Source organism: Centruroides vittatus, unplaced genomic scaffold (assembly GCF_030686945.1).
Source record: "Centruroides vittatus isolate TY-2023 unplaced genomic scaffold, ASM3068694v2 contig_905, whole genome shotgun sequence".
Taxonomy (NCBI): Eukaryota; Metazoa; Arthropoda; class Arachnida; order Scorpiones; family Buthidae; genus Centruroides; species Centruroides vittatus.
In genome coordinates, this window is record NW_027122595.1 from 332,625 (window position 1) to 351,048 (window position 18,424).

An 18,424-nucleotide genomic window follows, 5' to 3' on the forward strand; every position below is an offset into this window, starting at 1 on the left:
AAGCTTGAAAATATTGTTAGAAAAACTTTTTTACATTCATATAAAAGTTTTTCTAACAAGACTTTGTGTCCTTACCGGTTTCCAGCTGTTGAGAATGATGTACTTACTACACATTGTTCTGTTAAGATCCTAAGGTTAGACCGAGGTGTACTGGTCTACAAAAAAAAGAGAAAGAAGTCGGCTTACAGAAAAAACGTGTTTATTTGTAATTAACACCAACTGGTGAACAAAAAAAACTTATATACAAATCCCCTTTCAACCTCACGTGTCCAGATACAATTAGCACGCGTACCGACAATTTTCCCGCGTGGAGAAAAAAATAATTGTTCAAGATGATACCTTGGACTGTCCTACATCTGTATTGATTTACTTTAGTTCGTTAATCTCTCATACGGTTCCGATGGAATTCGATTCTTGCTACACTCCTTTGTTCTCCGGGGCTCCCCGATCCTCACTCACGTGCTCGACACAGGTCCCACTCAAACGGACGACATTCGGCCTCCAAAGATCCGAAAAAAAAGGGTGGCCTTACACGCCTGGACCTTCTATATATATCGTTCGCTGCTGCCGTCTCCCACGTGATCCTTCGGCAACCAATCCAAGGGCCCCTTTTGCATGCGTCCCCCAAAGGTGGAACGAAAAGGGAACACGTGTTGTCTAAGAATGACGAAACAAAGAAAAGAAAACCTGTTACAAAAAAAAACGCGAAAATAATACCCGATACAACAATAACGCGATAATAACAATCCGATACAGTAATAATGCGATAATAACCCGATAATAGCCTGATACAGTAATAACGCGATAATAACCCGATACGGTAACGCGAAGTTTTGTCTAATGATATACAATATATACAAATACAAAAAAAAACGAACAAATAGTGGCGGAGCACTACAGTTCTCAACAGCTGGAAACCAGTCTTCTTCTTACCCATTTTAACAAAGGAAAGAGAAAGGTTTTCAATGACTTCAACCTTTACCTATGGTTACTGCTCAGTATCTTGCCTCCATTGCCCCCTACTGTCTGCTTGCTTCTTTTCACCTCTAGATTTAATCACCACCTATAGGGGGTGGTAATGCCCACTTTAGGAACCACCTGGTGTAGAGTATTTTGTTAAATCTCTTATTTTAAAAAGATGTAATTCTATGAATAGTCTATGTTTTAATGAATTATCTTGAGCAATTATTCATAAAATATAATTTTCTTCTAGCAAATGTATATGGATTATGTAAAAAACTGTAAATTTACAAGCAAAACATTATGGCCTTCAATCAATTTTATGAAAAGATCATTGGTGGAGTTATATTCCTTAAATCTTTCAGTAGCTTATCAACATGGCTTTGTGTTCATCCGTCAGCTGAGTATACATTTACGCAATGCAGTCACAATAAAGAAAAAGGTAAATCAAATAGGAATATCTAATTCTTGGTTCAGTCAAAAATAAACCAGAATTATTTTGTTAAAAATGAAACATTTGCACTGGGAATATAGAATTTGGTTGGAAATTACAATGCTAGCTATTCAACAATGAATTTCACTGGGTTTATGACAAGAATGCACTGTTAAAACTCATTCTGGTCATAAACAGTCCTTGAATGGTCCAAAAGGTTTTGTGTAGAATGACATTCAGTACTGTATAATTCACAAAGTGGCAAACTGAAACTGACTATCACTAATGCTAACATTGCTGTTGCAAATACTTTGATCCAGAGTAACCAGTACATCACTGTTGATGAAGTTACTGACTGTTTGCAGATTAGCCATGACTCAGTATATTCAATAATGCACAATGTACTTAACTACAGAAATCAGACAATGACATGCAATTACAATGACGAGAGGGTCATGGTATGGTTTCACGAGCAGCCAAGCTGTTTTTATGAGAAGAGGATAAAAAAAATCTTGTGAAGCTGGAGGATACTTGCCTTACCTGCAGAGAAATATTTTAAAAAAATTAAATGATGTGCATAAAAAATAATTCTGGTTTCTTTTTGACTAAATTAAACCAAGTAATTTTTTAGTTGAAAATATTGAATGATTATGTAAAAATTAAATTTAATAAACTTTTACAGGAAACCATTCAGACTGTTTATAATTGGCAGTACATTCATTGCTTGTTGTTTTGGATGAGGTTATTATCAACACTAAATCAAAATGATTCTCTAAAAAGTTTAATCTATCCTTTAGTGCAAACAACTATTGGAACAATAAAGTAAGTAATTTATTAACCAATAGCATTTTCTTTACTTGTCTGGGATGAAAATTTCATATATTTTAAATTGTAAAAATATTTTATATTAACAAAATATTTTCATTGATAAAAAAGGAGGCATTGGAATCAAATGAAACTTTATTAGCATAAATGTAATGATGGTAGTAATAAGTGATTACAATATCATAGCAAGAGGGAAATTTCATGTGGAAAAATAGTATACTATAAACGAACCTTTAATGTTTTGTAAAGTTGCCTCTCGCTTGGATACATGCAATAAAACAGTTGGACATGGAGGCATACATGCAACTACTGTATGCTATCTTGTGACAGATTTGTCCATAGATGTTGCAACTACTGCTTCATATCCCTTGTATTTGAAGATAGCTAAAGCTAATATTCTATCTGGTCCTATAAATATTCAATGAGTGGCAAGCAAATCTGAGACTAGATACACCAGGAAGTATGGCAATGTGACAGACATTTCTGGGAAACTAGCTGTGTGTGATCATTTTCCAGCAAGAATTATCTTGCTGGAAAGTGGATATTTGCAGTTCTGCCATGAAAGGCAGCATGCAAGGGTGCAGGATTTCCTGAATACAACAGTATTCATAAAAGAATATTGTTGTGCCATCAATGTCCCCTGCATTACTACTAGGGATGACCAACTGTCATAGATGGTTCTCCAGGCTAGAACATCAGCATTGGAGCAGTATCGAATACCTTCAAACAACACATACATTAAAAATTCTGAACACAGTAAGCTTCTGTGTGATTTTTTAGTAGAATACTGATATAGCAGTTTTATCCTTTTTGTCACGTGCACAACAATTTTTTCAGTGAGCAAGTGCATGTTGTACTTTTTACAATGCTGAATTTTCTTATTTATTTTGTTAATTTGGTATGTTAATATGAATTTATATTCGTTTTTATTTTTCTATACTGTTTTTCAATTAAGACATCTATTCTATGAATTAAGCATCTATTTTACAAACACATATCGCACAAAATTTGTTTGATTGCTTGTTGTTTACAGATAAATCTCTTGCATTTCTCAGACAGGCAGAAGAACTTTTTTTATGTTTACACTTGAAACATACCACATTTTTTTGATATGTTTGCATCTTCCAAGTCATCATCATCTTCCATTTGGTGTTTCTCAGGATAATATTTTTTGAAGAAGACTGTGATGTCGTGTGGAAGGCATGAAAGTTCTAATCTTAAAATAAGATGCTCTTTTATTAGCTGTGTAAACAAGTCTTTTTAGAAAGATTCCTCTTCTTACTTGATTGTTCATTAAAAAAATTATTCTTACATTTATTCCGACAATATTTGTAATTACAAAAAAAAAAAAACAATACATTTGTGTTATGTATTCATTGTTCAATGTTGATGTATTTATTAATACACTCTACAATCTCATCTATTATGTTCATATCCAAAAATTTGAAAAAGCTTCAGCTCAGATGAAATATTTCCTGGACTAAGGGGTGAAGTACAGTACATCCTTACAATATTTTTTTGTATAATTTTGGTCATTTTCAAATTCAGCTTTTTATTCCACTTTGTACTGTTGTCTCTACCTAAACAAAACTGCAATCATTGTATTCAATATCATCTTAAGTTTAAGACACTCTGTTGGCATGACCTGGCATGCAATTGGATCACAATTGTAATCACTTACATATTTGCCTGAGACACAGCTGTATGCTGAGTTTTGCAGTAATTCAACAGTTTTATCTGGGTGCATATCTTTTTTGTTAATGAGTGTATGTAGATACACCATTTTCAATTCAACATAATATGAAATTTATTATGTTATGAAATTCTTTATTATTTATTATATGAAATACTCTATAGTGAAACTAAACTGTACAATTAACTTTTCTTGACAGTTTGATTCCAACGCCCAAATATATTCCTCTTCGTTTTCATCTCATCAAAGGTTTGATGCTTTTGTCTAAGGATACAGATACTTTTATTCCTGTTTTGCCATTTATATATGAGGTAATTATTTTCTTAATAATTATTTATTAAATATATTTCTATATATAAGCTAAATATTTTCCATTTTTTTAGACTTTGAATATTGTGGATTTCAAAAAGAAACATACTTCACTCAGTATGAAACCAATGGAATTTGACTGTGCTTTAAAACTGTCAAAATCTCAACTGCAAGAAAATGGCTTTAAAGATAAAGTTGTTGAGCTAGTTTATGAATCAATGCTGGAATATTTACAGTCTCAGTCTCATACTATTGGTTTTCCAGAGTTAGTATTACCAACTGTTGTTCATGTAAGTGTTCTATCAAAAATATTTGTTTTTTGGAATTATTATAGTTTATATATTATAGATTACTTGATTGTACTTTTTATGTTCCTGCAACTTATAATCAATTACAGTTTGAAGTCTTAATGATAACTAAAATCTCTTTACACATTTTTTGATTTCTGTATAATTATAAAACAGGATCATGATAGCTTTAGAATTTTATTTCAGCGGCTATATTATATGGGTTGATAAAGTTTTTATTTTACAAAATTAGTTTGGAAAGAGGTATAATAATGTGACTAGTTTTAAAAAGTAGTAAAATTATTTATTTTAGTCATACTTATTCATTTTTCAATATAATCACCATTTTTCCGAATGCATTCTGTACATGAAAAATTTTCTGGTTTCTCCTTGATCCAAGTCCTTAAAACAGCTTGAAATTTGGCATCTGGTTAAAAGCATGAACCAAATTTTAGATTCAAAACTTTTCCCTTTCAAAAGTCAGGTTGAAAATTTTTTTAGATTGAAAGGGAATGGTTTACACAAAATATATAGCAAGAGGAAAAGTGGTCAACTTGGTAAAGTATTACTAAACCTTACAAGTACTCAGAACACATATTCATGAAGTAAGGCCAGAATAAAACCATCTTACATCATGGTAAGCAAGATATCATTACAGTAGGGAAACAATAATACTTAAGAATCAGAAGATGCAGGCTATTCCAACTCTGTTTATGGTCCAGAACTGGCTGGTCCAAAATTAAAGACTGTGTTTAAAGGTAAGTCTTTTTCACCAATTGCCATAATTCAAACTATTTTGTAGAAATGGATCAAGATAAAAAATGCAAACTGGATTGTTTGGAAAAATTTATTCTAAATAGTGGTTATATTAAAAACTGAATATGTTTGATGAAAATAAATTATTTTTACTGTTTAAATTAGTTTTATTTTTAAATTTACTACATTTACTCCCCTTATTATGAACAGGTTTCTAAGATTTTGTCATAAGTCAAAAACTAACCTAGAAAATACATTTGTACACAGAATAACCACTTATTGTTAGTATTTAATCCTTTAATGTATTTAATAGAATATAATAAGCTAACCCATTCACTACTGTTTGATATGTGGTTTTTTCACCTAACACACTTAGTTTTATAATGTTCAGTTTAGTTTCCATGGTAATAGCTGTACACTTCTTGCATTTACATTTACTACTTGGTTTGCTATTATATTTTGGATGCATTTTTGAAGCACTAATTGTAAAAGTTTATAAAAATTGCAAACAATAGCAAAAAACGTTACTCCAATATTACCAATTTCAACACTTGAGCCTCACAAGCAAGAACTTCAGAATTCTTGCAAAAACAAAAAATGATAATACATAATATACTTCATTATTTATTACTGGCTGAAGACTGACTTCAACACCACCCCATGAGTGACAAGAGAACTTTAAATTGCATGAAATTTAAATTTTAGACACAGGCAAATTAATTGTAGATCTGATGAAAGTTTATAAGTTGAATGTTCATAAACAGAGAAGCTCCTTTATTTAAAACTGGTTACATTTATACTATTTCTTCTCAAACTAGTTTTATAAAGATGGCACACTTATTTATTAATCAACTCTTGTATAAAAACTCTTTTCATTAATTAATATAATTTTGTTTTATCAAATATGAAATATTTAAGATTTCAAATTATTATTGATAACAGAATAAACTTGATACAAGTTTGACTACTATGAATATTCATAAATTTATAATACAGTATTTAATTCAAAAACTACATGAGCTGAATTAAATCAGAGTGTAACAATATTACCAATAAGTTGATTTTTTTTAGATTAAATCATTTTTAAAGACCTGCAAAATTTCCAATTACTCTCGAAAATTAAAGCAGCTGATTGATAAAATTCAAGAAAATTCTACAGAAATTACAAACAGGAGAAAATCAGTTACTTTCAAATTGTCAGATTCTGATGCCATTGTAAGTCTTAATATTAAAAAAACTATTTATCAAATTTTAAAGTATTGATAAAATACAAGTAAATATGTTATTTAAATTTATTTTTTATTTAGAAACAATGGGAAAGAGAATTGAAAGAAAGAGGCACTCCATTAGTAAAATTTTATGAATCTTGGAAGAAAGCTCAACAGTCTGTAATAATTGAAAATGAAGATTCATAGATTCAGTTGTTGGATATGGTCCACCATAGAAATTGTATTATTTTGTATAAAATAAAATTTCATACTTTTGGAAAAGCTGTACAGAGTTTCATTTGTTTACTTGTTTTATTTTCCATATGCGCTATCAAAATTACTTTATTCCGATATATTTTAGCATGATTGACAATTTAACCATTCTGATTCATCTTTACAGAGAATGTTCCTGTGATTGGGATTGAATAGTGTGCCTTTAAGAAGAATAAAAAGTACTGTATATGTTTCATTATGTTAATGGAGATTTTGAGGAATTGTTTTAAATAATAAACCAATTAGATACAGCATTTTTTTCTATCATATTTAATTTTATCACATATTCTTGTATATATTATCATTTAATTATAATAGAAAATTTTCATTATAGTTATTTTCTTTGCTAAAAAATATTTTAAAAAAGAAACACGTCATAAGGCTTTTTAGACTTTGTATAAGCATTACTTCCATATATATTAAAATATGATATGAAAAATTATTCCTTGAAATCAAAGTATTCTGTATCTTGTTCAGATTAATTTAAAATTGCAGAAATTTGAAGCAAAAAACTTGTCAAATTCATTTTCAAAATATAAAAAACTCAAAATCTGTCTTTATAGAATCTTTGTTTTCGAATATCTGTTTGATGATGTCACTAATACAAATTTTAATGTTACCAAGTCATTAAATTTTAACTTAAAAATTTAGAACTGGAGAACAATACATAATTGGCAAGAAAGAAGCATGGAATTAGCATCAGCAGGCAATAGATAAAGATTTGAAAGAGCAATATCAAGCTCTGATCAATTTTTTTTTAAGAAAAATAAACACATTCAAGCAAGGAACTTGCCATGTATTATTTAAACTACAGTAGAGCGTCGATAAGTGGAACCAATTGGGGACTGGGGTCCTTCCAGTTAATGATTTGTTCCAGTTTCCGACTTTGTACGAAAAAATACATTAACCTGTCCGATGTTCAAATTTTTCTCCGTTGCGTATCGCTTCCTGTTGAATTTTTCTCCGTTGCGTGTCGTTTCGTGTTGAATTTTCGTCGATTTTAAGCCTAACGAAAATTTTTATAATAATCATCGAGGCTATCGTATCATTAAAAATTATTTCTGCATTTTGTACAAACAAAATAAATATATTAAAGAATATAAAAAAACATGAAAATTATACTTTAGAAGTAAATTTAGTATCAAAAACATTCGATTCAGCACGACACAGTCCGACTGAAAATCGTTCCACTTTCCGACCGTTCCACTTACCGACGTTCCACTTATCGACGCTCTACTGTACTAATTCCTAAACCATAAACATGGAATAATTTTCATAGGTCATCAATTAATGAAAGTTAAAGCTAGATCAAAGCTGCAAACAGAATCATTTGAAAAATGTCATACATTGTCAACTTTTGTATAGATATTCCATTAGTTGTAAATAGGTATTAAATAACTTACAATGACTACAGGTTTAGAATACAAACAGCTGTAAATAGACTGAAAAACTATGTTGCAACACTTCAAAGTTGTAAAACAGTTCTTTCAGAGACTTGTCATGCAACTGCATAGAAGAGATTATGGTTAAGTTTTTGACAATGGTGTTCTTAAACTGTGATATCAAAAGGAAAGTAATAATCAGAAGCCCAAAGGAGACACCAATCTTTTATTATTTCTGTGTGTGATGGTTCAGCATGTCATTTCTCAAAAGGCCTGTGATTGATTTTCTAAGATTTTAGAAAAATATCTAATCCAACCATTTTTAAAGCCATAGAAATAAATTAATAGATTTCATTTTAAAAGTTATTATTACTAATGTGAATAAACCTTCCCACGAAAATAATGCACATTACATATTTTTATCATTTAATTTCAGATAAATTTAATGTAAATATTTCTGTCTTCTCTGGTTGTCAATTATAAATAGTAAATATGAAAGCATAATGAATTGATGTTGAAAAAATCTTATAAATTTCTTACGTATTCTATAATCCCATTTTATATGTCAATATGAATTTTATAAAAATTGATACTTCATCAATGGATAATGTGTTCTGGATTACTACAATGTAATCAAAGTAGGTGGAATTTCGAAATAGTCGCACAGTGGTTATGGGAAAGTAGTAATAATAATGATGGAGTATGTTTGAACTGTCAACGTTTTTCGTGAATTTAATATTTAGGTATTGTTTTCGCATTCAATCTCTCATTTTTCTGTGCTATATATATGCATGGAACTTGCTGTGTGCAAGTCATTAAAAATATTTGCGGCACTATACTTGGAATGCATGCCATAGTCGTAAAATACAGTACAGTACATCCCAGAGGTTGATCCCTACAATGTCTTATCCTATTTATCGCCTTAGAGATTATGACTTATCTTTTTCTTTGATCGTAAGGGCAGGAGATGAAAAATTTTATAATTGTGTGAGCCATTTTCAGACACGTATGTACTGAGATAAATGTTGACATTCACTTCCTTTACTATAACATTATTTAATATGTTATTGATAAATGTTATAACTGATCATTTTTGACGATTATTAGTTGATGGCTGACTAAATTAATTTATTATTTACATTAATAAATAGTATCGATTATATGGTTTTGGCAGGAGGGGCGTTATCTCTTGTCTTTAAATGCGTGTTAGAGTGTAAGGAATTTGGGAGACTATCCGTTGTTTTGACGTGATAATTAATTTTCCTTCTTTCAGGTGGATAATTTTCTTTATACTTTCAGGTGGGTGAAGTCATTTTATATTTATAATTTTCTATTTTTGGATAGTCCTCCCAATGATTTTGATTGTGTTGATTTTTTGTTTAATTAATTGTTTATGGTTGGTTGTATAAATTTTGTATTACATTATTTTTGTATATGTATATTTATTTTGTAATGATATTGGTTATATTTTGGAAGTAGATCTTAAATATCCTGAAAATGTCCACGATAGACATAATGCTAGATTTATATATTCTAGTTTTAGAATATCGTTATTTTTTCTCAATTAACCTGAGGATGGCCAATCGATTTGGCCGAAAACGTTAGTTACGTTTTAATAAATTTTTCTCAGCAACTTAAGGCATTGTGATCTAGTTTATTATTGGCATATTTGTTCTCATACAAAAGTGTATTGACAGTCAAAACTTTCTCTTAAGCATGCGGCGCCTGCTAAGCAAGCCCAGAGAATTTGCCCCTGGAATTTGAGCAAATTACATATCAAACATTTTATAAAATAAATGCGATAAAAATGTAAATTTATTATACATAGATACTGATTCACTAACGCTTCAAATTTACACAAATAATGTTTATGATGACTGTAAATCATTTCCTGATATTTTTAATTTAGCAACTATCCAAAAACTCATAAATTATACGTAGGCTGTTTTTTTTTTTCAGGCTCCGGATGGTCCATAAAAAAAGACAAGTGTAAATAACAAAATGAATTTATTACCAAAGGTTAGGTAAAAACATGGTTCTTTCTTCCACGAAAAACCTTGACAATCCAGTGTTTTTATACAACTGCTAACGTTTTCAACCCCTTCGGGGTCTTCATCAGGCACAGCACAAAGGTAGTTTCAAATGCCCGTGAATGGAACCAAGAAACCAAAGCGAGTTCTATTCCAATTTTTGAAATCAAAGAAATTGGAAGATAAAAATGGAACATTATGCACGAGCTATTATCTATTATCTACGCCTGCGTACTATTTACGTTCGCCGCTCTTTAAATTTAAAACAAATTAATGCAATATTAAGTTATTTGTGAGTGTGGACTTCCCTCATAGCAAAATTTCCAGGCTTGCGATATGTTGATTGCATCCTTGTAGTTGATGCACGTGTTGTGCAAACCCGCTTTATATATCTCTAGGGTCTCCAGCGTTCTGAGTTGGTCCGTGTGTTGTGACATTCTGATTATACGGGCGTTTTGGAGGTCGGCAGTGATTCCCTGCTGTGTGGCATACGTTGCCAGTGTGGTAGATAGTTTATTGTTGGCAATGTCGTACCTGTGCTCTCGGAGTCGCTGATGGAGGGAGCGTTTGGTCGAACCCACGTAGACCAGACTTCTATTAAATCTGTCATCCCACAGGGGAACCTCATATACGCCCGGTGCGTGTTTCATGTCCAAATTGTCCTTCCCATTTCGCAGTAAGCTGTATACTGACCGCGGTCTCCTGTAAGTTATTTTATTTCGAGTGCTGGATGCGATTTCTCTGTATATCGCATCTAAATGGTGGTTGTACTCAACTATTTTTCTTGCACTAATATCTGCAGATCTTACCCCGGCTTGTAGGTTGTTACGAGTATTTGCCGGTGTGTACTTGCGTGCCATGTTGTACACTATTTTCCTATCATAATAGTGTCCATTTGCATACACCATTTTCCTAATTCATCGAGCTAAACAGGAAGGTAGCGCTGTATCAAGAAATTCTACAAAGAAGCCTTTCTGAACGATATCGAAAGAAATTGAGGTGGATTATTGGTAAACAGAAGCCTAAGAAGACGTCACAGAATCTCTCGCTGGTCTGCTGGGACAATATTTCCCCCCCTTCGTACCTTACTCGTGCACTAAAACACGGACCGCTGTATGCACCTGGAGATCATATCATACAACCAGAAAAAGTTATGCCTGACGTGGAACACCTGATTACCGGGCTTCCAGAGGTCCAAAAGGAATATTACAGGTGGAAAGTGGTGATCAAGATAAGCGAAAACAACAAGAGGAGGCAAGATGACGGGTTCTGGAGCCTTATACATGCATCCAGGAAATGGTTAAGGCAACAAAACAATGTTATCCTCAGAGCTGACAAAAGCAAGTCCCTGGTACTAATGAAGAGATGCACATACGAGGCTATGATGCAAAGATACATCAATGACACTGACTGTGAAAACGCGGAAGATGGATACCTCCAAAGGTTACAGGCAAGGGTGAAACGTTTCACACAAACCAAGTTAGCTGGAGAGTGGGGCTTGCGTAGGGCGGTTGTGGCGTCCCCTGACGTGCCAAGGCTGTTCGCCTTTGCCAAAACTCATAAGGACCTACCCTCTCTCAGACCAGTCCTAGACAAGGCCAGATCCCCCACCAGGGCTTTAGAATCGGCCATACACAAACTTGTGTGTGACCAAATGAGGGCGTACCCTTGGGCTATCAGGAATCCGATCGAACTGGTGGAGTCATTGAGGGTTCTTACCACTACAGAATCAACGTGTATCACCGTTCTTGATTTTGTATCACTGTTCCCATCCATTAAAATACAGCCGTGCTTTTGCGAGCTCAGGGATATATTACTCGCCCGACCACACGCCTATACACACCGCAAACAGATACTAGAATTGGCGCATATCCTCTGTTACTCATCCTTTTTCCGGTTTAATAACAAAACATACGTACAAAAACGAGGTGTCCCCATGGGTAGCCCACTATCGGGTGACTTATGCGAGCTAGTGATCAGGAGACTTGAACAACAAATAATCCCGTCATTCCTTACCAACATCCTCCTCTACAGGAGGTATGTAGATGACATCCTTATCATATGGAAGGCAGAACCAGACATAAATGAGTTTATCAATGCAATGAACACCAACGGGTATGGGCTAAGCGTTAAATTGGAACAAAAAAGCAACACCTCCGCACATTTCCTCGACTTGGACATTCAAATAAGAGATAATAAAATCACTCATAAAGTATTTTACAAACAATGCCATGTACCTCTGTTCATCCCAGCTTCCTCGGAGGATCCATATTCGTATAAGATAGCGGCTTTTAGGGCACTAATTAAGCGCGCATTCACGCACAACTCGAAGTATGAAGACACAGTGGCCGAGCTAGGCCGTATCCAGGAAGTGGCATCTCAACACGGTTATGATAGAAAAATAGTGTACAACATGGCACGCAAGTACGCACGGGGAAATACTCGTAACAACCTACAAGCCGGGGTAAGATCCGCAGATATTAGTGCAAGAAAAATAGTTGAGTACAACCACCATTTAGATGCGATATACAGAGAAATCGCATCCAGCACCCGAAATAAAATAACTTACAGGAGACCGCGATCAGTTTACAGCTTACTTCGAAATGGGAAGGACAATTTGGACATGAAACACGCACCGGGCGTATATGAGGTTCCCCTGTGGGATGACAGATTTAATAGAAGTCTGGTCTACGTGGGTTCGACCAAACGCTCCCTCCATCAGCGACTCCGAGAGCACAGGTACGACATTGCCAATAATAAACTATCTACCACACTGGCAACGTATGCCACACAGCAGGGAATCACTGCCGACCTCAAAAACGCCCGTATAATCAGAATGTCACAACACACGGACCAACTCAGAACGCTGGAGACCCTAGAGATATATAAAGCGGGTTTGCACAACACGTGCATCAACTACAAGGATGCAATCAACATCTCGCAAGCATGGAAATTTTGCTATGAGGGAATCCCACACCCACAAATAACTTAATATTGCATTAATTGTTTTAAATTTAAAGAGCGGTGAACGTAAATAGTACGCAGGCGTAGATAATAGATAATAGCTCGTGCATAATGTTCCATTTTTATCTTCCAATTTCTTTGATTTCAAAAATTGGAATAGAACTCGCTTTGGTTTCTTGGTTCCATTCACGGGCATTTGAAACTACCTTTGTGCTGTGCCTGATGAAGACCCCGAAGGGGTTGAAAACGTTAGCAGTTGTATAAAAACACTGGATTGTGAAGGTTTTTCGTGGAAGAAAGAACTAAGTTTCATCCAGTCTACAGTAAGAAGTATAGTTGTTAAAAACATGGTTACTTTTCGACATAATCACCGTGAAGATTGAGGCATTTGTCATATCTGTGGACGAGGTTTTCCATCCCCTTGTCATAGAATGTCGCTGTTATTTACACTTGTCTTTTTTTATGGACCATCGGAGCTTGAAAAAAACCGCCCTCGTATCATGTAGCGAACAAAAATAAATTAGGATATTTTAAAGGTGAAACTTTATCAAAACCAATAATTGAATTTTGTTCATTTAAAATGTATTCTTATATTTTCGACAATGAAAATATTAAAAAAAACAGCTAAAGGAATTTAAAAATCTGTTGTAAAAAACTTTCAATCAAAAAATATAAGGAGGTTTAATTCAATACAGAACTGTTAAGACATCAACAATACGGAATTAAAAGTAAAAATGTAATGACAACATATCTTCAAAAAATATCCCCATTTTACGATATATTTATTTTATATAATGGGATGTAATATCATTTGGTCATTACACCTTTTACTTTTAATTTTTACAGATTCTTTGATATCATCCTTTCAATATGGATATTTAATTAATATACAAGAGAAAACAAAATTCTAAAATTTACATAATACATGGTGTTTGCAATAAAACATCCTTGCCTAAAACAGGCAGGGAATAAAGCAGCATCATTAAAATTACCACAAAATAAACTACAGTAGAACCTCTATTATCCGGACTAATTGGGGATGAAGGTAGTCCGGATAAGGAAAAATCCGGATAATCGAAAAGTAATAATAATTGACAGTGCATATAGTATGAATAATTTTTTTGTCTAGATTTACATATAGCTTCAATATTAAATTATTTTTTATTAAGAAATTCAATTAACGATTTTTGTTTAAAGCTAGCTGTTCTTTTTGAGCTGCTAAATTGCGAATACTTTTAAGACATATAAGTTGTCCTGAGTTACACTCGTTTTAGCTCTCAAACCACTTCATGGCGACATCTAAGCACTGAAAAACTTCAGAATATGTAGGACCAATATCTCTTATTTCGCAAATCTCTTCCTCTTCTCGATCTTGTTCATCCGAGGCAGATATTTTTTTAATTATTTCCTCATCATTCAAAATTTGGAATCCAGGTTCGTTCGCATCGCAATTTAACCACTCGGTTACATCATCTTCGTCACATTCAACACATTGAAATTTGTGCTATTGCTTCCGCAATGTCTTCTATACCACTTTCTACAGTTACTGGAATTTACTAATGGTCTTCAAAATTTTGTTCCATGCATTCCATCACGTACGTACATAAATAGTGTCGCAATTCGCCAAGTGCAAATCAGCAAATTCGTAGAATTTTTGTTTATTTTGAACAATCCGGATAATCGAGGTTCTACTGTATATGAATGTAAATTTTTTGTAGTAATAAGGTGATAATATCATTGTGCGATAAAAATTTTATAAAATGTAATTGTATTAATTGTAATAAATAAATATTTTCTTAGAAATTGTACTGAAAAAATATTAATCAATATTGTTGTATTTTGTAAATTAATATTGTAACCTCTATTAAAATGTGTGCTGTAATTTATACGTATAAAAAAGTTTAAAATATATATATACTGTGTATCCTAATATGGATTTTTTTTTCTTAGATTACAAACACATTATATCAATTGACTGGGAAAAATTATCAAGTTTATCAATAGACAAAAATAGTATTCGACATTTCAAAATTTATGTTAAGTAGGATAAGTCAAAGAACTGGCTTAACTCGCGAGTTCATGAATTCGGAAATAATTTAAACTGGGAATTAATATGGAAAAATTATATATTTTCTACTTTATCGAAAAACATATTACACGCCCAAAATAAGATTTAATTTCAGAACATTAAGTATTAGACGAAGAATTAGTGTTGCCACCTTTTCAGGAGTGGACCGGACGGCAGATCAGGTTTATTCGAACACAAATCCCTGACGCATGCGCAATGTCATTTTACCATGCGAAGAATAACGTGCGTGCCAGTTCTAAATCAGTTAGGACTTGTGGTGTAGGAGTAACTTAAATTAAGAAATGAAATAACTTGGCTTTACAGACAGAGCGAAGCAAAAAAAAAGTCGAAGGATTTCTACGAAATCCCAAACAAAATTAGCGAGGTTGAGGCCGAAGTTTTAAACGCGAAAACGTGTACGTCGGTCGTTCAGCGCCGCTTTCCTGTAAGCCTAGAAGTTTGACAATGGCGCTTAGAATGTCGAGCATGATTCCACTGACTTTCCAAACATCATTGTCAAACTTCTAGGCTTACAGGAAAGCGGCGCTGAACGTCTGACGTACACGTTTTCGCGTTTAAAACTTCGGCCTCAACTTCGCTATTAATAGTTAACCCGGACAATGAGTTAAAAACCGGACAAATGGTAACACTACGAAGAATTCGTGAATAATTTTTCAAAATATCTCAATTGGGATAAAATAGCGAAATTTCAAATTCTCCCAGATGTATATACGTTAATTAGATATGAGAATAGTTTTAAAATGCCAACGATTAAAAAAAATTACCTACATTGGGATTTAGTTTCTCGTTATCAAATACTGAACGAAGATTTCATTCATGATTTCAAAAATCATTTTTCTTGGTGTTATGTTTTAAAATATCGAAAACTATATTAGAAATATATTGCTGATAATTCACATAGTTTATTAGTAAAAGATCATAATACAGTAAGACCCCACTTAACGCCGGGATGCATTCCTAGACGACAAAGCGCTAAACGAAACAACTTTAAACGAGGTCATTTTAACACAGAGTAAATAGGGAAAGGGGAACACGCAACCAAAACTAAACAAATTTTACTTTAATTTTAAGTTATTTTTATATTAATTTGCATAATAATATATGTTAAATAACACAAACATATACACACACAAATGTGAAATTCATTTTTTGTGATGGAGGTCCTGGCTTTTCTGAAATTCTTGTTTTTTTTGTGATAAAGTCATGTAGTTCATTTGTCATTTGTGTTTTTTTATTTCCTTAAGCAAATGTCAGTAGCAGAAGATCACATACAAAAATGCCTTGTCTTGTTTTTACACCCTTTTCAAAATCTGGATCATTCGCTACAATTTGATCAACGATTTCGATAACGAACTTTTACTAAGGAAATTTGTAGAGAAATTCTTCGGGTTCTTCGTTTTCAGAATCTCTATTTTCCAGTTCTACACGAATTCCTTGAATTCTGCCAGTTCTCGATGGTCGTCGTTGGTAAGACTCTCACCAGAAACTTGCTGTAACTCCTCGATATTCTGCTCGTATACATCTAGTCCCTGCTGTATCGATTAGGTTGGGTTTGATCAACCTAACGATACAGCGATAGGCTCTTCTTGTTGAGAATTCTTGGATATCTTCAGCCATAACTTCTTGCACACACCGTTGGTGCATTTATCAATTAATTCTTGCCAAGCGAAGCCGATATTGCCTATGGCATCCATGACGTTATATATTTTCCGAAATTGCACCAAACGTAGATTTAAAGAAAGTACACCTTTTTGCCACCTTTTTGTGATTAGTTCGTGTTCGTACATAATCGTATTATATACGAATCAATGAAATGCCGCGATAATTTAAATTAGCGTAGATTTTGACCTTTTTTAGGCTTCGAGAAGACTGCGTTATATCGAATCAGCGTTAAGCGGTGTCTTACTGTATTTGTTTTCAAGGCCAAGTTAGCCCGATTACAACCCGTGCCACTTTGTGGGAGCGCTGATCTGACGTTGAATCACAGTTCGAAGCTCCTTGCTTAACGTATGGTGCCCGTTTTTACAACTTGCACCCGCCTTTTGTATAGTCTGCGGGCGTCGCTGATGTATAGGATTGTTTGTGTTTGATATGAAAATAAATGTTGTGGGAAGATTGCTAGAAGGTTAATTATACTCATTAATAAGTAAATAAAACAACAAATACTGTATTTTTGGTACAGTTGCACCTCAGAATGATGCTGTTGGGACCGTATCAGAGCTGTAGACCATGTTTATAAGAGTAAAAAGAACCGATGATCAACATGCGACCTCTTCGCGTGATTATAACCCCCAAAACCAGTCTATCTGGAATTTTGGGCACCCTAAAATATGTGTAAAATTTAAAAGTCAAAATTTTCGGAACTATTTTTCAAAACTGCTAAAAATAGACTGTTTTTGACCTCACTAGAGACGGCTAACAAAACACGCGAATCGCCACCTTTCACTGACTACTTCCGGGAAGCGGTCGGAGTAACGATACGCGCTCCGCTAAGCCCATCACGCGTTTAACAGGCAGTCAGGTGGTCAAATATTCTAACGATATTTACAGATGAATAAAAAAAACGTTCGATTACTACAGAGACCAACTGTTCGTGGGCTACTCGAAGCCCGGTTGACTGTTGGTGGAATACTTGATTTTATATAGTTGGAATATGGGGGCTTGCCTCGTCTGTGCGATGAGATAATCGCTATCGCTCTCACTTCAGCACCCGACTACATGCGTTGCGGAGATCAAGGTTCACCGTCGCTGACCTTGACCGACGCGAAGCGTGGAAATAGACGATAGTACCGAAAATTTTGGAGACGAATATCTCGGCAGGTTCCTTTGACGTTTTTGCTCGTTTAGGGGGTCGCAAACCTTTTATTCGGAGCTGCAATCTTGCCGTATATTTTTCAGAAATTTTGAAAAATAGATAAGTTATTTCTCTCTCTCTCTCTCTGATATCGGGGTTAATATGGAGATTATTGCGTAGTCGCTTATCCTCCGAAGCGTTTTTGCTTGACCATACGAAATTACTCACGGAGAGCCGATGAAATGCCTTCCGGGGTCTTTTAAGTAACTGGCTCCTATTTAGGCATTAGAGACGTGGAGAAAACCAGAAAACTTGTAACTATTTTGCGAATTTTGAGATTTTGCAAGGAGGATAAATATATATAAACTTTTTAAAATATGATATATATATATTTGTAACTTTTAAAAATAGTAAACAGATC

General features: G+C 33.7%; 2 protein-coding genes across 2 annotated transcripts in view; both read left to right on the forward strand.

The window, feature by feature from the left end:
- Noc2 (Nucleolar complex protein 2) overlaps positions 1–6,759 on the forward strand; it is a 31,823-nt gene extending 25,064 nt beyond the window's left edge. The window contains exons 9-14 of the mRNA XM_067281098.1: positions 1,214–1,402; positions 2,076–2,215; positions 4,111–4,222; positions 4,295–4,510; positions 6,335–6,478; positions 6,571–6,759. Of these exons, the coding sequence (XP_067137199.1) occupies positions 1,214–1,402; positions 2,076–2,215; positions 4,111–4,222; positions 4,295–4,510; positions 6,335–6,478; positions 6,571–6,678 (909 nt within the window). The 3' untranslated portion in view covers positions 6,679–6,759. The remainder of the gene's footprint in view (positions 1–1,213; positions 1,403–2,075; positions 2,216–4,110; positions 4,223–4,294; positions 4,511–6,334; positions 6,479–6,570) is intronic.
- A 4,550-nt stretch (positions 6,760–11,309) lies between these two features.
- Positions 11,310–13,148, forward strand: LOC136984178 (uncharacterized). Its single transcript, XM_067281113.1, has one exon. It carries the CDS (start codon positions 11,310–11,312, stop codon positions 13,146–13,148), a length of 1,839 nt encoding a protein of 612 aa, XP_067137214.1.
- The last annotated feature ends 5,276 nt before the right edge of the window (positions 13,149–18,424 follow it).